The sequence below is a fragment of the Leopardus geoffroyi genome, chromosome C1 (assembly GCF_018350155.1).
Source record: "Leopardus geoffroyi isolate Oge1 chromosome C1, O.geoffroyi_Oge1_pat1.0, whole genome shotgun sequence".
NCBI lineage: Eukaryota > Metazoa > Chordata > Mammalia > Carnivora > Felidae > Leopardus > Leopardus geoffroyi.
This window is the reverse complement of record NC_059328.1, coordinates 43,708,693-43,732,512: the sequence shown is the minus strand read 5'-3', so window position 1 is coordinate 43,732,512 and position 23,820 is coordinate 43,708,693. Positions and strand designations below refer to the sequence as shown.

At 41.7% G+C, this 23,820-nt stretch overlaps 1 protein-coding gene across 1 annotated transcript; it reads right to left on the bottom strand.

Annotated features, from left to right (window-relative positions):
- Positions 1-2,337: 2,337 nt before the first annotated feature.
- On the bottom strand, positions 2,338-23,809 carry LRRC42 (leucine rich repeat containing 42). The gene is made up of 8 exons (XM_045477475.1): positions 23,780-23,809; positions 17,515-18,001; positions 12,045-12,176; positions 10,763-10,881; positions 8,645-8,733; positions 8,362-8,475; positions 4,773-4,857; positions 2,338-2,837 (listed from the first exon to the last, which is right to left on the bottom strand). Exons 2-8 carry the CDS (start codon positions 17,985-17,987, stop codon positions 2,563-2,565), a joined length of 1,287 nt encoding a protein of 428 aa, XP_045333431.1. The 5' UTR covers positions 17,988-18,001; positions 23,780-23,809; the 3' UTR covers positions 2,338-2,562.
- Between the last annotated feature and the right edge of the window lie 11 nt (positions 23,810-23,820).

Sequence of the window (23,820 nt, the reverse complement as noted above, 5' to 3'; positions counted from 1 at the left end):
CTTTTTCAATGTACAAATTTCACGATCAGAACTTAAACATTTTTTTTTTTCTTTTGAATGTTTACTTTTGAGAGAGAGAGACAGAGACAGAGACAGAGACAGCGTACTAACAGGGGAGGGGCAGACAGAGAGGGAGACACAGAATCCAAAGCAGGCTCCAGGCTCTGAGCTGTCAGCGCAGTTTGAGCACGTGGCACTCAAACTCACGAACCTTGAGATCACGACCTGAGCCCAAGTTGGACGCTCAACTGTGCCACCCAGGCGCCCGCCCACCGCTCCCCCGCAACCCCACCCCGGCCCCGGGCCAGGATCAGAACTTTTGATATGATCTTGGGCAACAGGCCTTTACAGACCTAGAGCTTGCCTAGATCTGAAAAGCAAATAAAACATGTATCAGACCCAAGGTCCACCTTTACTAAAATCCTGGTTAAACTCCAGAGCATTTCCAACTATCAAACCTGTCACACTAATGTATATCACACCAATGTATTAATTCCTTGAGCAATTCACTCTCTTCCTTTTACTAGCCAGTATGTCTTGCTTTTAAGCTCATCTTAAGGATGGAATATGGTCTACAACAGCACTGTTCCACAGAAATAGAACATAAATCATAAACATAAGACGTGTAAACTTTGTACTATCATAGTAGAAACATAAAAACAGGTGAAATGAATATTTTAACCCCCAAATGACCATTTTAGCATGTAGTCAATACTAAAAAATGGGAGATATTTTCCATTTATACTTTTTTGTACTTTGGTATGATATCCAGTATGTTTTTTACAGCACATTTCAATTTGGACTAGCCCCACTTCAAGTGTTCAAAAGGCTACATGTCACTATGGGCTACTGTATTGAACAGGGAAGGTCCTGAACCTTGCTACTCTTAGTGTAGTCCACAAATTAGAAGCACAAGCATCTTCTGGAAACTTGTTAGAAATGTTGAATCTCGGGCCCCACGTTAGATCTACTGAATCAGAATCTACATTTTAACAAGATTCCCAGGTGATTTGCATGCACAATAAAGCTTAAGAAGCATTGGTCTAAGGCAAGTCATTGGTCTCAGGTTCCTCGTGTCAAATCGAGGTGATAATCCTGACTTTGCAGGACTATTGTGACAATTCTTGGTTTACTTCATAGACTCAATAGTTGGGATTTTAATAAACATTAACTATTATTTAGGAAGGTAATGTAAGAGTAGGCTCTAGAGTTGGATGAAAATGAGTATAAATTTGGGTTCTGTGAGGGGGCGCCTGGGTGGCGCAGTCGGTTAAGCATCCGACTTCAGCCAGGTCACGATCTCGCGGTCCGTGAGTTCGAGCCCTGCGTCGGGCTCTGGGCTGATGGCTCAGAGCCTGGAGCCTGTTTCTGATTCTGTGTCTCCCTCTCTCTCTGCCCCTCCCCCATTCATGCTCTGTCTCTCTCTGTCCCCCAAAAAATAAACGTTGAAAAAAAAAATTAAAAAAAAAAAATTTGGGTTCTGTCACTTATGAGCTCTGTGATCTTAACCAACTCATTTGAGGCTGAGTTTTTTCTTTATTGAGGTGTTTTTTTCCCTCATAACAAGTGCCCTCCTTAATACCCATCACCCATCTAGCCTGTCTCTCACCCACCTCCCTCCATCAACTCTCAGTATGTTCTCTATTAAGAGTCTCTTGTGGTTTGTTTCCCACTCTTCTCTCCCCTACCCTTCCCATATGTTCATCTGTTTTGTTTCTTAAATTCCATATATGAGTGAAATCATAGGGTATTTGTCTTTCTCTGACTGATTTCCCTTAGCATAATACACTCTAGGTCCATCCATATTGTTGCAAGTGGCAAGATTTCATTCTTTTTGATGGCCAAATAATATTCCACTGTGTGTGTGTGTATATACACATATATATACATACACATATATATACATATATATACACACATATATATATACATATATACACATATATATATACATATATATACATCTTTATCCATTTATACACACACATACATATATATATATTACATCATATATACCACATCTTCTTTATCCATTCATCAGTCAACAGACATTTGGGCTCTCTCCATAGTTTCGCTATGATGCTGACTTTTCCGAACTCTAAAGTGGGGCTAGTACCTATCTTCCATTGTTGCTGTGAGGACAGGGTGTGGCACATAGGCATTCAGTAATGGAAGGAAGACACACACACACACACACACACACACACACACACCCTCTTGGCTGGGTCACCCTGTGGTAACAAATCATGCTAAGCCGCCTTGTTAATTCACTTGGCCTCCTATCCCAAACCAAAGTGGTGTTTCCTGTAGCTCCAGTCTACATTTCACAAGCAGAACTTAAGGACAGCAAAAACGTTTATTTGAAAAAATTACTATGTATTGAAAATATACATTAGAAATTATTACATACTTCCATAGCATTCCCCTCCCCCACCACAAAAGTAGAAATATCCACTTGCTATGCTAATGCCATAGGTAAAGTCAAACAAAAAGGAAAACACCATCAGCCCCCTTTCCTCATACGTAAGAGTAGGGGGAAAGAGGTCAACTCCTATCTACCAATCAGTAGGAATTTAACAAGTCCCAGTCTTCCACAGCAAGACACACGTATTTCTGCTTTGAAGACTGTGAAGAGTTGCTCTGTTCCTTCTCTGGCTCTTCAAAAGCTCTCTTCTTGCTCTTCTTCGACTCCTGGCTTGAGACAGCTTCGCGCTTCAATAGTGGCCCGTGGCAGTCTGGGGCTTTCTCTTTATAGAACTGGAGTTTCTCAGAAGAGTTCATGTGGGTATCTGCCAGGGCACACTTCACAGGGGCTTCTGTTCGAGCCCGCTTGCCATCTGTGAGGGTGACAGAGGGAGGGGCAACGAGTTGACTATGCTGGTGTGCTAATGCCTGCCCAAGTCCAGAGAGACGATCCAAGGAAAACAACAAAGGCCTTAACAGGCAGAGGTCTGGATTAATTTTATTCTCTTCTGAATGCCCTACAGAGGAACAGTGGCATGTGCACTGGCACAGGGTGGAGGCGTGTACTCATGTGGGAGTACGACAGATTTGGATTCAAATCCCAGCTCTGCCACTTCTGGATAAGTGGCCTTGGGCAAGCAGCTTCTCGGAGATTCAATTTTCTCAGCTTTATAAGGATATAAATCCTATTTTATGAGGGTGATGTGGAGATAAATGAAGCAACATATAAAGTGTTCAGCTCAATGTTCGGCACAGAGTAAAAGCTCAAAAAATGTTCCCTATTATTCTTCAAAATCTGGACTCTGTCTTCTAAAAAAGAGCCAAATTTGTGGCACACTCTAGCAAATGATCCCACCTTATTCTATAGTTTTTGGTATGCCCTGAATTCTTATTTTGCTACCTTTATTTTTCCTTCATTTTGATTTCATCCCTTAACTCTTTTAAAAAATTATGATAAAATATACTTAACCTCAACTTACCACTTTTATCATTTTTGAGTGTATAGTTCTGTGGCATTACATACATTCATTGTTGTGCAAACATCACCATCTTTCTTCAAAACTTTACCATCTTGCAAAATGAAATGATATACCTATTAAACAATAACTCCCTATTTCCCTCCCGCCAGTCCCTGACAACCACTACTCTATTTTCTGTCTCTCTCAACTTGACTGTTTTAGGAACCTCTTATAAGAGGAATCATATGACCTGTTTCTTTCTGACTGGCTTATTTCAGTTGGCATGATCTCTTCAAATTCCATCCATGTTATGTCAAAACTTCTTTCTGTCTTAATGCTAATATTCTATTATATGGAAATACTACATGTTATTTATCCATTCATCTTTCTTTTCTTTTTTTTTTAAAGATTTTATTTTTGGGGCGCCTGGGTGGCTCAGTCAGTTGAGCATCCGACTTCGGCTCAGGTCACGCACGATCTTGCGGTATGTGAGTTCAGGTCCCACAATGGGCTCCGTGCTAACAGCTCAGAACCTGGAGCCTGCTTCAAATTCTGTGTCTCCCCCCTCTCTGCCCCTCCCCACTCATGCTCTGTCTCTCTCTCTCTCTTAAAAATAAATAAATGTTGGGGCGCCTGGGTGGCGCAGTCGGTTAAGCGTCCGACTTCAGCCAGGTCACGATCTCGCGGTCCGTGAGTTCGAGCCCCGCGTCGGGCTCTGGGCTGATGGCTCAGAGCCTGGAGCCTGTTTCCGATTCTGTGTCTCCCTCTCTCTCTGCCCCTCCCCCGTTCATGCTCTGTCTCTCTCTGTCCCAAAAATAAATAAACGTTGAAAAAAAAAAAATTAAAAAAAAAAAAAATAATAAATAAATAAATGTTAAAAAAAATAAAAAATAAATAAAGATTTCATTTTAAAGTAATCTCTACACCTAACATGGGGCTCAAACTCACAACCCAGGGATCAAGAGTCACATGCTCCACCGACTGAGCCAGCCAGGTACCCTTATCCATTCCATCTTTTGATGGATACCCGGGTTGCTTCTATCTTTTGGTTACACTTAATTCCTTTTTTAATGTTCTGTGCTCTATCCACTTTTGTGCCACTGCAAATCTTTTTTGAAACAAAATGGGATATTCATACAAACACACACATGTACATTTAATAAACTACTTTCCTGGTGTAGGTGCTTGAGGCTAAGTGTGAACTTATGCTGTAGCATGTTGAGACAATACAAGTTTTGATGATCTCTTTAAGTCAATAATTACTTTTCCCACTGGGTTAAGACAGGCTAACTGCTTTAAGGGTGCAAATAACCTAAGGGCAAAAACTCCAAAGAAAAGGAAATTTCTTACAGAAGTGTTGAGCTGCTGTTCGCGGCTCCCCGGTTTCTCGTGGCTTCACAGCTTCTGAAGTCACACGCTCCCATTGCAGAACAATCTAAAATGCATTTGGAAAGATTTGAATGTGAACAAAATCTCAAGTTTTCCTTGTTTCCTCTAGCTCCCTTTCCAGAAACACAAATCCCTGTGGTAATCTTACTTCAGATGACAGGTGGTAAGAATAACCAAGTCAAGCCTGGATTTTCTGTTTTAACACATAAGGTGATCAGAATACAAACATGTTGGATATCTGTGTTTCCATGACTCAGGAAAAATCTATGAAGCTGAGTCCCTATTTTCATCTCTATTGCAAGCTAGAAAAATTGCATGTTCTCAAATTAAGTAATAAAATGTAAAACCTTAGTCATAATACTTTTCACACGTTCCTAGACTCACTTCCATGCCTTAAATATACCAAATACAATTCAAACTCTTGTACGTAAAATGCCCATGTTTCCATATTCTCATCTTTCATGATCAGTTTCCGTTTTTTAAATCTGTTACAAATATATTTTTATTATAAACTACTACAAATTCTTTTGGAAACTTGGCTGAATATAAAATATACATAAACAAAGTAAGCGATTCTTTCACATACACCACAAGTAACAAGAACTTTTAATTTAATAGTTGTCATTACAGTATGCAATGAAACGATCCTAAAGAAAGTCGAAGAAAACATTTCAGGACACAGAGGCAGGACAGCACAAGAGTGTAAGAATACAGAGTTAGTGCCTCCACTTACTAGCCAGGGTACCCTCAGCAAGTGATTTGATTCTTTGGTCAGTATATACCACACCAGGCTCTTGGGAAGATTAAATGAGGGGTTTAGCAGTGTCTGGCACGCAGGAAGCACTCAGTGAATACCAGGTATCATCCCTTCCAGGATAACTTCCTGATTGTGGAAAACGGGTCAGATGCAAGAGAACGCCAGGATAAACCAAACCTGGTGACTCAGTGGGCAATCAGGAAAATAGTGCTTCCGCTAACACTAGTAAGAATATCAAGAAGAGCTGCTGGGGGAAAGGGAAGAGGAAAATGAGCTTGGTTCCGGACACATTAAATCTGGGGTGCACGGTAGAGATTTATGGACAATATTTAGGAACGGGTCTGAAGTCTGATGTGTCAGAGAAGGTAAAATCTTCCCTGCAGGGACAGTTAAGGTGCTAAGATCGGTCAACATCACCAGGAGAGTGAGAGAAAACAGAGGAAGGGAGGAGGAAGTGAGGAATCAGCGAGAGTTAGAGGGAGAAGTGAGCAGGAGTCAGGAGAAAGGCCAGGAGAGGAAGGCATAAGGCACGTATGTTTACACCAGTACTGCAGAAAAGTGAGCAAGGTGGAGAATGAGATCACACGCCACCTTCAAGAAAACACCCACCGCAGAGCAGCGGAGACCAGACACCTAGATTACAAAGGAGTAAGAGCTGAGTGGGCAATGAGGAGGGGGGCAAGATCGCAGAAACCAATTCACGGCTGCATTGGGGGGAGATGAAGACATGTTAGAAAAAAGGTAACTCATGTTTATACACAGAAAGAAAGCGGCCAACAAATCATGAGACTGAAAATTGAAGGGTGGGGCAGCAGAGGAAAATAATTGTTAGTGACCTGTATCAGAGAAATGTAGAGATCTCAGGGACTGTAACTGAAAAACAAACACTGACATGCTTATCCCTAGAATAAAGTGGCACACTTGACCCCTTGGATAGGAGGGAAGTAGGATATGGTTGAAGAAATGGAAAAATTCTGAGACATTGATAGAGCAGTATGGGGACTCCTGTTAGCGGCCATCATTTTTCTGTGTCACCTGGGGAGAACGAGGCAGGAGACTGGAGTCAGCCTGAAACAGTTCAGTGGGGATCAGCGAGAGATGGGTAAAATGCTGCTGCCATGCTTTAGGGGCCTGCTCAGGGGGATATGGCCTGAAGCTGTGTGTATGAAGGAGCCCCATCAACTTAAAGGCACGCCTCTCTTTGCTGACCTTTGCTTTATTACGTTTAGCAGATACTGTTTTTTATGAACTAGAGATCTGTGGCAATCCTGTGTAAAGCGAGTCTATTTGCATCATTTTTCCAACAGCATCTGTTCACTACACGTCTCTGTGTTACATTTTGGTAACGCTTGTAACACCTCAAGTTTTTTCATTGTTATTACATTTGTTATGGTCATTAGTGACAATGACTTGCTGAAAGCTCCAGTGACAATGGCTAGCATGTCTCAGCAATAAAATATTTTTAATTAATGTAACGTACTTTACTTTTTTAGACATAATGCTGTCACACACTTAACAGACTACAATATAAACAGAAATCTTATATGTACTGGGAAAGCAAAAAATTCATTTGACTTGCTTTATTGCAAGATTTGCTTTATTACAATATTCGCTTCATTGAGGTGATGTGAACCAAACCCACAGTATCTCCATGGTACCAGGCCAGGATGCTAGGTATTTTACTTCATCCTCACTAAGCTATTTAAGAGAGGTCCTGGTTTCTGCATTTTACAGATGAAGAAACAGCAAATCCAAGTTGCCTAAGTCATGTGGCTATTGGGCTGTCCAGCCAGGATCCCAAACTCCTGTCTCTTTGACTCCACAGCCTATGCTCACTCCACCATATCATGTGCTACCAAACTTCATTAAACCTTTGTTTGACCATCCCACGTCTATCCCAAGTCCACTGGATACATATAGGATTCATTCAGTGCTACAAACCTTCTGGCAATGCACTGTTGTGATTATTTCAGCATAACGTTTTCTGGACAAACGTCAAAGTGCTCCTAAAATACTGACTCACCCCTTCTTGATTACTTACAGGGAGGTGATGCTACAATTAGGCAGTTGGATAGGTCCACCATCATGCATTATAGTGGAGCCAAGGAGGAATTCAGAACAAAACATGTTGGTGGGTCCTCTAGGCCTCCACCAAGAAATATTAAAGTGTGTGAGGAAGAAAGGCATGAGCTACAGGCAAGGTGCCGTCTACTGGTGCTGTACTACTCGGTTACCTTCTGACTTCCTATTTAGGTCTATACTTTACCAAGTTGAGGAAGACCACCAAGAAGACATGAGAGAATCAAAGCCAAGAAGTTGAAAATGGGAGGGTTTGCTTAGTGAGAGGACAGAAAAAGGTATGTCCTCACTAAGACTCTAAGAGTTAAGAAATTGGTCCAAACTAAGGAGAAGAATCAGATTTGAATCCTAAACAGTGTAACTTATTCTCTTTTCAGCATTTATCTACATGCTAAGGGAATTTGTCCTAAAGTTAGGTCATATTGCTTTTTTGCATAGCAAGCCAGAATATGCTTTTTTCTGAGTTGTTTATAACATGGCATTTTCTCCCAGGGTGAGTAAGGATGAGACACAAGCTAGTGACCAGAGCAAGAGATTTAAGGATCAGCATCTAACACCTTGCTTTAAGTAGCTGGGTCAGTTAAAGGCCATCAGTGTCTCCGATTTGACATGAAGACGGCCATTCATTCAGACTACCAAGAGGATTAATGTTTGTTCAAAGTGTTGACTGAAGCATTTGGACTTCTCACTGTGGGAGAGAAAAAGCTGCAGTACCTGGTCAGCCCAGCCCTCTGTCTTGCAGTTACTGTGATCAAATTCTTTCAAAGGCACTTTGGAGTGGACAAGGCCTATGTGAGTCTGGAGCTTGTGTTTGATGGCTTTGATGTCCTATGAGGGAAAGAATAAGAATGCACACACATCTGGTCAATTCGTGCTTACTTTCAGTAGGAAATAAGTACTATCATAAATACCAGTTCTTTCTAAATACCAATTAGCAGGAGCCAAAAATATCTAATTGTCAGTCTGGAGAAATAAGAGAAGGGAGCAAATGTCTTACCTTGAGCCCTGTCCCAGAAATATCTAAACAGTTTAGTTTTCTAAAAGAGAAGAGGTATCCAATGCCCGCATCTGTGATCTCAGGATTACCTAGATGCCAGAAACATAGGTTGTATTACAATATACAGTATAACTAATGCTAAAATCCAACAACAAACTCAGAAAAAATGCCAAACAATAAAATATAAAGTACTGAGTGAGCAAACTTTGCAGAGAAAACCAGCATAAGATCTTAACTTTATCCTGTCTGTAATATGGAAAAGCCATACTAGATGACCCTTAAGATCCTTTATAGCTCTAACTTTCTAGGAGCTGGGGATTAGCAGAAAAATAAACGGGGGCACCTGGGTGGCTCAGTTAAGTGTCCGACTTCGGCTCAGGTCATGATCTCACCGGCTGTGGGCTCGAGCCCCGCATCAGGCTCTGTGTTGACAGCTGAGAGCCTGGAGCCTGCTTCGGATTCCGTGTCTCCCTTTCTCTCTGGCCCTCCCCATCTCGCACGCGCACTCTCTTTCTCAAAAATAAACAAACATTAAAAAAAAATTAACCACGAAGTTATCCCAAAGGGTTTAATTTGGAGCTTTATGAAAGCAGCATACATGAACATGTATTAAAATGGTTTATCAGACTTTGTGCATGGTTATTTCCGCTCCAAAGTTAAAGATTTATTTTAAAAATATATGTATTTTTGGGGCGCCTGGGTGGCGCAGTCGGTTAAACGTCCGACTTCAGCCAGGTCACGATCTCGCAGTCCGTGAGTTCGAGCCCCGCGTCGGGCTCTGGGCTGATGGCTCAGAGCCTGGAGCCTGTTTCCGATTCTGTGTCTCCCTCTCTCTCTGCCCCTCCCCCGTTCATGCTCTGACTCTCTCTGTCCCAAAAATAAATAAACGTTGAAAAAAAAAAATTTTAAAAATATATGTATTTTTAAGCTATGAACCTTTCTTTTTTCTTTTAATGTTTTTATTTTTTGTTTTAGAGAGTGAGAGCACACATGCACACATGAGCATGAGCAGGGGAGGGGCAGAGAGAAACGGGGACAGAGGACCCCAAGCAGGCTCTATGCTGACAGCAGCAGGCCCGATGTGGGGCTTGAACTCATGAACCTCGAGATCATGATCTGAGCTGAAGTCCAACGCTTAACCAACTGAGCCACCCAAGTGTCCCTTTAAAAAGATTTTCAAAGGTATTTAGACATAGGACAACCACTACTCACTAACTTGTACTGTTTTCAGAAGCCTTTCTCACCTATTACCTTCTCAACTCAGACAGTACTACTTGAATCCTCAAGGCCATAAGCACAATGCCTGGCACATTCTAGATGCTCAAAAAATATTTGCTGAATAAATATGCTTTCCTGGAAGGGAGACTGGACATTCACTATTGTTTTTGTTCTACAAAAGCTAAGGCTCAGGAGGTTAAATAACTTGCTCAAGGGTACACAGCCGCTAAAAATACAGCAGAGCAAGGACTGTCCTCTGATCTTAAACCCCTGTTCCTTTTATTCTTTTGACACCATACCAACCTGCTATATATTCAATGGATGCTCAGCTAAATTGTAAATGATCTCTACCAACTTTCTACCACTGAAATCAATATCTGGTTAATCCTGGGAAAGTTATCACAACTGTGAATTCATCCAGATTGTCATCAGACAAATACTGATTAAAAAAAGACCTAGGTGACAGACACCATAGATCAGCAACTCAAAGAGAGAGGAGCCATATGTCCTTTATATGTGCCATGAATATGATGAAAGGCTGTTCTGTCTGTACACAGTAAGTGACCCAGATGAATGTGGAAAGGCTTTTCCTATTCTTTTTTTCAGGACTGCTTTGGCTATTCGGGGGTCTTCTGTAGTTCCATATAAATTTTAGGATTGTTTGCTCTAGCTCTGCGAAAGGTGTTTCCTATCCTAAAGACGTGGCAGCATACAGGAAAGGTATATAGTCAGGAGTCAAGAGCCTCTGGCTTTAGTGCTGCTCTGCCACTAACTTGCTATGGCAGCTAGGAAGGGTCACCTCCCCGTAATCTTACCATCTCTAAATTGATGGAGAAAAACTAGGTGATTTCTAAGGCCATTCTTCCAACGTTAAATACTATAATTGCTAATAAAACTTACAAGATAAGTCTAATAATGTTAGATTTTCAAGGCCTCTTTTCATCACTCGAACTGGTGCTGTCATTTTCCGCACCCCGGCATCAGATAAACAATTATCCTTCAGGTGGAGTTGAGTTACACTAGGGAAACAAAGTCCATACATAAATCACTTAAACAGAGTTTGAGAAAGTCCACATACATAAATTTCACCTAAATACCTAAAATACAAAATATCCTCTACATCCTGTTATTTCACACCCAATGCGTTTAACAGCTAAAAATCTTTTGTTGCTATTTACTGACGGTTAACTTAGGGATCAAAGTGTTAATGTAGCACTAACCTCAGATGGCAGAGGACACTAATAGTATATGGTCAAATGAGGTAATCAGGGACTTCATGAAGGAAATAAATATACCCTGTTTAACACAAAAGCTGCATTCATGACAAATCCTAAGTGAAAACCAAAAACACTCTTATGTCAGGAAAGTCTATTAAAGAATTTCTATGAGAATTCATTTTGCAAAGCAAATAATCCTCTAATTTTAACTAGCTTTATGAATCCAGATTTTCAGATTGGATTTTTAGGTATACCCATAACCCAATCCATCCAGCTAACCTGAAATTGTGTATTAATTTGCTCCACTGTCCCCCACACAAGAAATCTGCACCTTTACTAACCCCACACAAAAATACCTTTGTATGGGGCACTGTGTAGTGTCGCTGTCTGAGGCAGGCCCCAGGAAGCTGGTTAGACTTAACTTTGTAATGCTGTTATCCTTCTGGATGTTTATGAAACCACATCTGGCCTCCTTTCTGCTGGCCAGACTAACGGGATCAGTTGGTCTATTTGTGAATGTGTATAAACTGGGTGATTTTTTAAGATTATGGTTCTTGAAAAGGATTAGGCAGTGTTTAGTAGTTTACGTTTTAAGTAGTTTATAGTTCAATGATAGTTAAAATAAAAGAAAATGATTGTAGATACCTGTATAACTATCTCATGCTAGAATAACCTAGGACTGGACAAATTGAGAGCAAAATTATTTTCACCTCTAGTAGTTTCCTATACTACATGTTGAAATAACGGTTATTTATAAAAGGAACCAGCTAACTTACTTTCCTAAGACCTGTCCAATCTATATTGCTTATGCTCAGTTAAAGGAGATTGAAAATGTTTTAGAAAAGAGTAAAAATTAGCAAATAAACACAGGATTAGGAAATAACCAGCATTCTTCAAGATGATCCCATTGGAACATTCTTTAAAAAAATAAAACAATTCATCTACAAGTAGTGGCAGGTCAATACCTAGACAGGGCCTCATTGGTGAGATGTTCTAGAAGTTCATGCTCATCTCCAAGCTTGCAACAGGAAAGATCCAGGCAGGTCAGCTCCCGGAAAGACTTAATCTCCTCAAGTTTTTCTGAAATCACCAGGTATCTGTGGGGCATAGAGGGTAATAAACAACTTTTTCTTTTTAAAACGTTACCATTTATGGCTGTGTCAAACAGTCAACACTCTATCAGGACAAGGTACTATGTAATAAGCCGACTTCACCAACTACTATGTGGGCACAGGTTGACTTTTTAAATTAGTAAATGTCTTAAAAGTCTTTTTACATGATGGTGGGATAAAATCTTTAAATAAAAATGTACGAGCAAAGGCAAGACACAAGAAAAAATATCTGCTTTTTCAGAAGACAGACCTTGGTGTTGGTGTTGGGCCCTATGGGAGGATTTCCAAACTTTAGGATACTCAAAAACTTAATCATTCATTTTTTTGAAGTTGCCTTTTACCTTATGCTCAGGATCTACTGGTTTGAAAACTGGAATATGACCTGGAACTCTGGGTTCCAATCTCAGCACATCCCCAAGAATATACCAAGAGATATTTGGCAGATCACATTTTCTCTCCTCTATTCAAACACATGCTTCAGTAGCTGCTCACTCCACTGTGCCTATTAACTTTACTCCAAAAGTAAGTGCAGCATGATAGACTCCAAAGACTCAGTCTAATTGAGATGGTAAGACAAGTCTGTGAGCACAAACAATTTAATTACACTGGAGCACCTTGCCAAACTACTATCAGGAAGCATCAGGCAGGCCTCTGGAGAGGAAAAGAAGATCAAAAGGGCATTTCACAGCCCGGGCTAGGGCCTCCACCCTGCTTTCTAGTTGTTCATCTATTTCAGATGATGTCAGTGAGAAAAAATCAAAAAGGGATTAGGTGTGACAGGAAACAGAGGAGAGGATCCTAAAAGAACAGGGAAACTAACTTGTAGCAAGAGACTGCCTTTCTCATCCATTCTCCCCATGGGTGTCTAAAGTTTCGATTGCAAAATGGTATGCTAGGATCAGTGGAGTGACACTTAATAGTGCTCACTTCTCTCTTCTGTCAATAGGATCACAATTACCAAAAACAAGATGGAATAATCTGAGGGCAAGAGGGGAGTTATATCTCTTTTCTTCCTATTTCCAATCAAAATAAGATGTGCTGAAGCTGATCACTGGCCTGACTGCTAAGTACAGATGGCCTGGGGCATTGATACCCTCTCTAAGCTGCCTGGTGACAGAGCTCAGCTGGGTACACAATTGAGTCTTATTTACTCAGACATATTTTAATTGCACTGTAAATAAAGCTGCTGTTTTCCATCTTCCAATCACAGAGTTGAAGTGGGTTAATGGGGATTTGGGGGATTACTGGCAATCAGAGAAAGGAAAACACACATCCTTTGATCAATTAACCAAAATATTTTCAGTAATTCTGAAACAAGGGTTATCTGCAAAGGACCTAACAATGTATACTTTGATTAACAAACATTACAAAATCAAGGCTGAGAAACCAACATACAAAGCCACAGACACTACTAGATGCTTATCTAGGACATGATCAAAGCTCTAGGGTCTTGCTCAACACTGGTCTTCTGATTTGCCCCATAGAGCTCAGAATGGTGTAATGGAGAAGCAACATAAAGAACACAGGCTTATTTTAGTGTCAGATACACCTGAATTTGGATTTTAACAACCCTAATTACTTGTGTGACTACAGAAAGTTACTTAACCTCTCTGATCCTCAATTTCTCCAGCTAGAAAATGGGGTAAAGGATTACTTCTTTTAAGAATTATTAAGAAAATTAGAAACAATATTCCAAAAACACATGACATCTTATAGAACTTCATTCAGTGGTGTCTATTTTTTTATTTGAGGCAGAGAGAAAGCGTGCATGCGAGTGTGAGCAGAGGAAGGAGCAAAGAGAGAGAGAAAGAGAGAGAGACAGACAGATAGGGAGAATCCCAAGCAGGCTCTGCACTGTTAAGCACAGAGCCCAATGTGAGGCTTGATCTCACAAACTGTGAGATCATGACCTGAGTCGAAATCAAGAGTCAGACACTTAACCCAATGAGCCACCTAGGAGCCCCAGTATGATATTTTAAGAAAACATACTTGCCTCCCTGTGACCACCAGTGGGTTTAAAAATCACTGGGCTTTTGGGGCACCTGGGTGTCTCAAGTCGGTTAAGCATCTGACCCTTGATTTTGGCTCAGGTCACGATCTCACAGTTTGTGGGATCAAGCCCTGTGTTGGGCCCTTGGCTGACGGCGAAGTCAGCTTGGGATTCTCTCTCTCTCTCTCTCTCTCTCTCTCTCTCTCTCTCTCTCTCTGCCCGTCCCCTGTTCATGCTTGCACGTGTGTGCGCACACTCTCTCCCTCTCAAAATAAATAAATAAACTTAAAAAAACCCAAACCACTGGGTTTTCAACACAAGGAAGAAATAGTTTTATACGGTTGGGACCCAGCTGCAAAGACACTGGCTTCTTCTGACAAGCAGCTTTGTGACCTATCCCAAGACAGCAAGGGACTGAACATCCCCAATCATCTTATTTTCAATAAATTTCTCAGCCTCTTTCTCTTTGACTTGAACTCTTTTGTGCTGGTAAAACCTTTCTGCAGCAGCATCAGCCCTGGATTGTAAATGCAAACCCAAATCTCTTGTCCATTTCCTATTTTTCCTTTGGGGATTCGAAAGTAGAAGGGAAGTTTGGAACCATAATTGAAAATCTTACTCTTGTATCTGAATAAGACAACAAAGTTGAGAATTGTTGCACTAAAACATGAAACAAAAATCATGTTAAAAATGTTTCTATTTTTCTGATTATAAAAGTAACACAAGTTCCTTGTAGAAAAAAATTAAGAAAATTTGAAAAATTATAAAGAAAATTATAACGGTACACAGACATCACAAATGGATAAAAAGTATTTTTGCCATCATAAGAAATACCTTAGCTATAACGGTAGATGGGGGAAAAACAGAAAACAAGTTATAGAGTATATTTCCAAGTATGTATTTGAAAATGATCACCACATATAGTGGCCTTATGAATTTCTTAAAATTATAGCTTTAAGTATTTCCCAAATATGCACTTCCTTTATAAAATAATTTTAAGATACAGTATGTATCATCCATTTATTTTTCATTGTTCTAATTTTTCTACAATGAACATAAATAACTTGGAACAAAACATGAAGGAGTAAAATGTATTTTAAATATATGAGCTACAATGAAATATTGCTTAGGCTTTTTCATTTAGGTAAGGTAATTCTTTTTTCTTCTGGCAGCGGCCCCAGGTTTGGTCGTGACTGACCACAGCACAGCGACAGAGCTTTTAGAATGTGCCTGCTCCGTTCCTAAGTCCATGGTTCTGCTCTCATCGGCATGTGTTTATGCCTTGTCTTTTTATAGTACAATGTTAGGACTGGGGTGAAACCATTAATTCCGTGAGCCAATTAAATAAAGATTGCTTCTTTTTTGTTTTTGTAAGCATATGAGTTTAGCTTATGCTTTCTGGTATGACTTTTTTCTCGTATATGCTCTTCTTAGCCTTGTTTTAACAGTCATATTGACGGTGCATCTTAATAGTAAGCTACTTTTCACATTTTCTAATCACAAGAAAAGTTCACACAGTGGCACACTAATTTTTTAAATCTACAGGTATTGATGGCTAATGATTTTCAAAATATGTAAAGAAAGCAAAGTGTGTAACAGTGTAAGCAGCATGCTGCCACTTGTATAACAAAGGGGAGAGTTATAGATGCGTGTACATGTGCGAGATATCTCTGGAATGATGTAAAACTGTGAATAGTAGTTGCTTCTGGAAAGATAGAAGATAAAATGGGAGATTGTTTCACTTTATATCTTTTTGTGTTTGTGTTTGAATTTTCCATGCACGTTTAAAAAAATTTTTTTTTATTAAAAAATGCTCATTTTACATGATGGAATAAAAACTTTAAATAAATCAATAAAAGCATGGGGCGCCTGGGTGGCTCAGTTGGTTGAGTGTCCAACTTCGGCTCAGGTCATGATCTCACAGGCTGTGGGTTCGAGTCCTGCATCAGACTCTGTGCTGACAGCTCAGAGCCTGGAGCGTGCTTTGGATTCTGTGTCTCCCTCTCTCTCTGCCCCTCCCCCATTTGCTCTCTCTCCCTCAAAAATAAAACTGTAAAAAAATTAAAAAAAAAAATCAATCAATAAAAGCATATGAGCAAAGGCAAGTCACAAGGGTTGCTGTTGGGACCTGTGAAAATGAGTCATGGGAAGCCTCACTAAAATGAAGAGGGGAGTTTTCAGCAGGGGGAGCTCTTAAGCCCTATCACTAGGAGTCAATAGTGGACCCAACAGAAAGAGCGAGGCTTGACCTTAAATGGACTTGACCTTTCACGCAAACCCTATTCTACTACTCCCAGCCAGTAAAGAAACTGTTTTCCTCATCATCCGCCCCCCCCCTCCCCCCCCCACCCCAGCAATAGCTTTACCAATGAAAAGTTACCACACTTTGAACTCCTAGCTTACTCCAATGACTTTTAGTTCCAAACAACCTTCCCACCTTCCTTTTCTCCTTAAAAGAGTATGCCTTGGGATACCTGGGCGGCTCAGTTGGTTGTGCTTCTGATTCTTGATTTCAGCTCAGGTCATGATCTCATGGTTTGTGAGTTCGAGCCCTGCATCAAGCTCTGCACTGACAGCGTGGAGCCTGCTTGGGATTTTCTCTCTCTGCCCCTCCCCTGCTCACTGTCTGTCTCTGTGTCTGTCTCTCTCTCTCTCTCTCTCAAAATAAATAAGTTAATTAAAAAAAAAAAAAAAAGTATGCCTCTCCTTTGTTCCCTTGGACTCGCCTGTGGTTTTGCCATAGCTTGTTTGTCCCAGGTTGCAATTCTCTTTTATTCCTGAATAAACCCATCTTCTGCTGATAAAATAACTGGTAGTTTCTATTTTTAAGGTGAACAGATCTTATGTGAAAATTTCCAGACTTTAGGATACTCGAAATTTTAATCACTATTTTAAAGTTCCTTTTTATCTAATGTTCAATATCTAGAGGTCTGAGAACTGGAACAGAGCCCAGAACTCTGGTTCCTAATCTTCACATCCCCAAGAGCATACCAAGAGATATTTGGCAGATCACATTCTTTGTCTTTTCTGTTTTCTCACACTAGAAAAGTTGGGGGGGGGGGGAGTTGGTAGATGAGTTATTTTTTTACTGAATGGAAGAGTGGTAGCAGTCAAGTAGTGGCAAAGAGATTTCAAAATAAAGCTAAGTGTTTTCTGGTGGGGGTAGGGAGCGAGAAAGAGTGATTTTTCTCAAAATGGTCTGCCACTTTGTATTTGGAAGTTTTAAATTGAACTGCTATTTGATGGGGGAAGCCCCCAAGCCCACGAAGCCTGAGCACTAGACAGAATTAACACACCCGATAAAATACTTGATATCCCAATCGGAACACCCACCTGTTTCGCAAACACAGGGAGCAAAGCACCAGACTTCCATAGGCCTCAGTGAATTTCTGTAAAGCCCTCAGCCCTGCACCTGGCTCTGTGAATTTCTGTCTGGCTTCTGCAGCAGAGAACAGCTTTTCAGCAATCTGCTCAGGAAAGCCAATAAGGGAATCAATATGATCAACATTGTCGGAGATAAAGCCCAGGACGAGGCTGAAGAGAGATTTGGCAGAGTACCGAAGATTCCCCTCCCGGGTATATGTAAAGATGAAATGATCAGTCTTCTCTTTCTGTGCAGTATCATCTTCCCTGTTCATGCAAAGCTCCACAGAGAAGCCTTTGGGAAACAGTCTGAAAGGCCTTGGCTTCTGCAGGCTACTCTTGACACCATCCAAGGCCAGGTTGACCATGTGTAGCTGACCGTTTTCTCGTACATAGATAGGTCCTGGGTCCAGGTGGTTTTCTGAGTTGAGGTAGTAAGACATTGCCTTGGTTGCAACTGTAAAAGCAAAGCACAAAGGAAGCAATCCAATTAAAATGCCATTTGTAACATGTAATTTCATCTTGCTGTGCCCAGAGCTTTATAAGCCTACCAGGAAGGCCCTTTGGTTGGTTGGGGAAACAAAGCTTACCAGTTGCCTGTGAACTCTGGCAATGAAGGCTGCCTCTATTGCCTCTACCTGGAACACCGTTTCTTACTTTCCCCCTTTTCTTTGTACCTGGTGCACTCCCACTCATCTTTCAAAAGCCAGCTCAAATCTTATTTCTAAAATTCACCCTGAGGAAGTTACAGAAGCACGCAGGGTCACTTCCAAGGAAAGTCATAGCAGCTCAGTTGGTAATAGCAAAACAACTGGAAACAACCTAAATGTCCAACGGGGTGTCATTAAATAAGTTATGATACGTCTGCACCATGGAACGTATGCAGTCATTAAAATCCTAAATTTTTTTTATTGATTTGAAAGTTACAAACAGTACATAAAGAAATTTACTATTTCTGTTTTCAAAAATATATTTATGCACAGAACAAAGACCAGCAACTAATAATTCCCTTGCTACCTTGGCACCTTCCACATCTTTGTTGACTCAGTGTTCCACTACTGATTTATTTCTGGGCCTGTGTTCTACTGGTTTGAGCTCCTTGAGGAGAGGGACCGTGTTTAATTCATCCAGACTCCCTAACATAGTGCTCTGGCATATAACAGTTCCTGAGCAGATATTTGTGGAACTAAAGTTTACTCATTTGCTAAGCCTTACATAGACCACGAGCAATACAGTTTTTGGATCTACAAAGAAAGACCTCCATCACAAGAGCTAAAAAGAAAGCTATTCTACTCCTTGGAAACATCATTATCTCTTAAGGTTCTATTAGATACTTTTGAGCTAAGGCAAAATACCAAAAACAGTGGGCATTTATGCAATCCTATGGGTGACATTTTGTGCTCAAGCATCAATTGGAATATCTGTTTTCCTGAGACACTGTGAGAATTCAAAAATACATGAGAAATTGCTATGTTAAATGAAAGTGTTTGATTATCATTTCCACAGCAACTTAGACAGAAAAAAATTTATATATGTCAAATAGCTGCCATTATCTTTAAATGACTCTCTCCGTGCCTAGGTGGCTCAGTTGGTTAGGCTAAGTGACTTTTGATTTTGCCTCAGGTCATGATCCCAGGGTCATGGGATCAAGCCCTGCATCCCGCTCCACAATGAGCATGGAGCCTGCTTAGGATTCTCTCTCTCCCTCTAAAATAAATAAAAGACTCTGGCTTTTAAAGTGAGCTAACCCAGCTTCTTCTGCATCCGTGCAGGGCTGGGATGTAGCTCTGATGCCATGTAAAAGCAAACAAGTCAGTGATCAAAAATGCTGAGTCTCTGGAGATCAAACAGTGATCCTGCTTGTGGGCATCAGTGCAATCCATGTTTCTCTGGAGGATAATTACGTGTATAAAAGCACATCAGAAAGAAGGGCCTGCCTAGCCTGACAGCCTCACCTTTTCCTGCCCATCTTCTTATGCCCTACCTTCAGCCATGCCACACTATAAGTTGGCTGTGCTCTCTTATCCCAATGGTCTTTGCCCATCCTGCTCTCTTTGGTTGGAACATCCTTCTTTGCTTTTCTGACCTAGTTAAGCCTTACTCTCATTACCGAGCTCAACCGCCATCCCTCTCCTGGGAAATCTTCACTAACCCCTGCACCAGCACATGCCTGTCTGATTTTCCCAGAGGGCCAGTGTCTCCTTCTCTATATATAGCATGTAGCACTGTGTACTATGTCTGTTCACTTGCTAATGTTCTCAGAGCTATGAAGCTCTTTGAAGGCAAGACACTTAATGGATTCGTCTCTTTTTCCCAGGCCCAACACAGGGCCTAGTACTGAGTAAGCCCTCAACAGATACTTGCTGGACTGAATGAAAGGAAGGGTGAGACCTCAAAGGGACAGACTTAGTGCTCTGAGCTGCAGGGCCTGATGATACTGTTGCTAGGAGCCAGCTCCTCTTCTAGGCAACAGCTGCAGGCTCCTCCCCGACTTGCCAGACCCTTCTGCAGGTGGAAGAAGCAAAGCAGATGATGGGAGTATATTGCTACTGGTACTACCAGGGGGAAAAAAATCTAAAACCCAGAAAAAAAAATTCCTGTCACAGTGCCAGCTCTTCTAACCCATACTCTTGCCAGTATTCAGTGCCTGCTGCTAAGGAAATGCCTCTCTTATTCTAAGCTCTTCATCCAGTAGAGATAAGTGTCTGGCCCCTTCAACCTCACAGACTTTAATCTTGAGGATGAGGAGACAAAGCAGAGCCCCTCAGTCTCTATCCCTGGATTTGGACATTTAGAGCCCTACTCTACCTGTGGATCAGAAATTTGTCACCAGGCATGGCCCTAAAAAAGAATGACTTGACTGTAATATGAGAAAGGCAAATTCTATGGAAGATAGCATATTATAATGAATCAGCACACCATAAGCTCCCTGACAATGAAACAGGGTGTGCCCATTCGTATTACCCCTCTCACCCCAACAGTGTGTTCCACAAACTTTGGAGTCCAATGGACAAATGGATGAATGACCACTTTGGGTGAAAATCAGAAAAGTCTGATTCCATCCAGCAGAGGGCACAAGCAACTTGGGATCAAAGTAAGGATGCTAACCCAGGCTGCCCCAAATCCTGGCAGTTTCTCTTTGCATCGATCACTTTCAAAAAAGGCATAGTTCTGGCTATATTTTACCTCTAAAGTACTCATCAAATGCTAGTTATCTTTCTAAATGATGAAAGAAAAACCCAGTATTTCCTGAAAAGTAAACCTACATTATCTGTCCAGGAGCCCCAAGGCTCCTCTGCTCTTCAATTGAAGGTACTTGAGTAACTAACCTTGGTTCAGGAAATTCAGGTAACCTTTGATTTCTACTACTAACTTTGTGCATCTCACATTCTCCCAATAAGAAGCTTCCGGAGAGTTTGTGAGGTACTATAGAATGAGCTAAGAATTAATGTTTAAACCTTTCAAGGTTAAGAACCATAAAGACAAGAGTATTCCACATAAAGCTTCTGTACTTGGTTTTACTTATGCCTGGCCATTATACACAGTGGTCTATTATAAATGGGCCTTCAGGCAACAGGGCCTGTGCTATACCATGGCAAAAATCCCACACAAACTGGAAAATTAAAATAACTAGTATCTGTAAGAATGTCTAGTTGAGATCTGTATTAACTATATTTTATATTAGATCAACAGAATGACAAGGTATTCTGATGGTCTCCCAGCTGGTCTCCAGAGAGGCAGTTTTGTAAACCATACAACCTCATAGAAAAATATCATGGGGGGGCGCCTGGGTGGCTCAGTCGGTTGGGCGGCCGACTTCGGCTCAGGTCATGATCTCACGGTCCGTGAGTTCGAGCCCCGCGTCGGGCTCTGTGCTGACAGCTCAGAGCCTGGAGCCTGTTTCAGATTCTGTGTCTCCCTCTCTCTCTGACCCTCCCCCATTCATGCTCTGTCTCTCTCTGTCTCAAAAATGAATAAATGTTAAAAAAAAAAAAAATTTAAAAAAAAAAAAAGAAAAATATCATGGGGAACATGGGTGGCTTAGTTGATTAAGTGTCTGACTTTTGATTTCAGCTCAGGTCATGATCTCACGGTTCATGAGTTCGAGGCCCATGTTGGGCTCTGTGCTGGCAGCACGGAGTCCGCTTGAGATTCTGTCTCTCTCCCTCTCTCTCTCTGCCCCTTCGCTGCTCACTCATTCTCTTTCAAAATAAACTTTAGAAAAAGAAAATATTACAACAGTGTTCTATTCAGTCACCACAAATGAGCCAAAGATATCACAAAACGTATCATTTCATCAAATGAAAAAAATGTAACCTTACTACATTAAGAACTCAGTTCTTTATAGCCTCTAAATAAGAGGCAAAAAACAAAAATAACTCATAACTAAACATGGCAACTTTTTACAACCTGCAACCAGTTTGCCAACAAAAAGCAGGACCATCCCACGCAAATGGACTGGAGGGAAGGAATCGGAGACAGAAGTCACAGGATTAAAAATGTGAGCTGAGTCTATGGCTCTCTAATTTGAAGTAAACACTTTCCTTAATTTTAGGAGGTAAAGTAACAATCCCCTAAGAATAAATCATACTGATGATGATGATACTGGGTGTGATAGCTACCGTTTATTAAGCACCGACCGGATGTCAAGAACCGTGCTAGGTACTCTATTAAGTGATCTCATGTAGCCCTTGACAATCCTTTGAGATCAGGATTGCCACTTAACAGGTAAAGAGGCCCAGAGAAGTAAAGGAACTTACTTAAGGCACAGAGCTAGTAAATGGCAGAGCCAGAATTCAATCTCAAGGCTGTATTACTCCAAAGCTCAAGCTCTTTCAACTGCATGATACTGTCTCTCAAGAATAAAAATATGACATCAGCCTTAAGGATTAAAAAAAGATGTTAAAAATTAATCTCACCCACCTGTTTGATCCTTCTGGTATTCACTGGCTTAAGCTTGGGTGGGGGGTGGGCAGAGAGGAGATTAAAAAAAAAAAAAAAAAAAGTGGACATCTGAAGAAAGAGTTGGTGGGAACAGAGCCAGGACAGAGCTACACTGAGGCCTCCCTTCCTCCCTCTGCCAGGGCAGAAATTACCCACATCCACACACCAGGAAAACATCTGTCAACCCATGGCCTTCATCCCAAGGCTGCAGACACCCTTGGTTTATTTGAAAATGCAGTATTCTTGAGAAAATTTCCACACCAAAATTTGAACAGAAACTAGTTTCAAACCACCAATAACCAACTAACAGCCTTACCTGCATTGTTCTGTGTCACCACCATTATTCAATTTTTAACTCCTCGCATTCCCACCGCCCCCCCCCCCAGCACTTTCCTACCTACATTTTCACCCCTACCCTTTCCTTTCACACCACACCCAGCTCCCTACTTCCCTCCAGGAGCAGGCCAATCTCTTCTACATCCTGACACTCTTACAGTTCTTCTACCTGCCAACTCTAGAGCTATTCACACACAACCCAATCTCTACACCCCAAATCCTCACCTCACTCCCTTCATCCACTCCCAGCATCCCTGCCCTGACTTCTCACATCTCAGGCCCTTCCAGTCCTTCCATGGCCCTTGTGAAATAAGGTTCTCGGTCCCAAACACCTTATTCCACTTCCACCTGCCTCTCCTTCCTTCCCCACACTGTTCCACCCCCATCGATTCCCCTGTCCTTCGCCAAGTATTCTTCCCTTCCTCCCACTGTCTGGGATTCCCTCTCCTAGGACGACAATCTCTCCATCCCTTTTCTTGTCTTCTGTCGATAACCTTCAAAATCCCCTTCCTTCACGCCTCACAACGCCCAACTTCATAATCCACAGCCCCAACTTTTCTCCCCTACCCCCAAGACCCCACCCCTTCTATTCCAATCCTGATCCTTTCCTTCTTACAACCCTCAAATCTCACTTCGTTTTCCCCTTCCCCAGTACCGCAATTCTCCACCCCTCCCTCAATTCCCACGCATGCCCCTCCCCGAGCCCGCCCAAAGTGACCCAGGTCCTTTCTTCCACCTTGCCCCCAACTGCCCTACCACGGCACCCCGACCCCACCGGTAAACCCATCTCCCATACCCCTATCTCCTCATCCTCACACCTCTCACCCAAACCACACCCCAACCCCGTCCCTCCCGGTCTACCCCTCCCCCAGTCCGCCCCTCCCTCACACCCCGCCCCCGCCCCCACTCGCAGCCCCGGGCTGCGTGAGCGGCCCAGCCCGCGGCCGCCACCTACCTGTGCCCCTGCCCGGGGCTGCGAGCGGCAGCTTCTAGGTG

Bases quoted from the DNA above. Each gene is read 5' to 3' on its own strand.
- LRRC42 (XM_045477475.1), bottom strand. From the start codon at position 17,987: ATGTCTTACTACCTCAACTCAGAAAACCACCTGGACCCAGGACCTATC. The intron at 12,177-17,514 runs GTGGGTGTTCCG...TATGCCCCACAG, and splicing joins TCCCTGTGTTTGCGAAACAG to ATACCTGGTGATTTCAGAAA. The intron at 4,858-8,361 runs GTACTGCAGCTT...AATGCATTTTAG, and splicing joins CAGAGGGCTGGGCTGACCAG to ATTGTTCTGCAATGGGAGCG.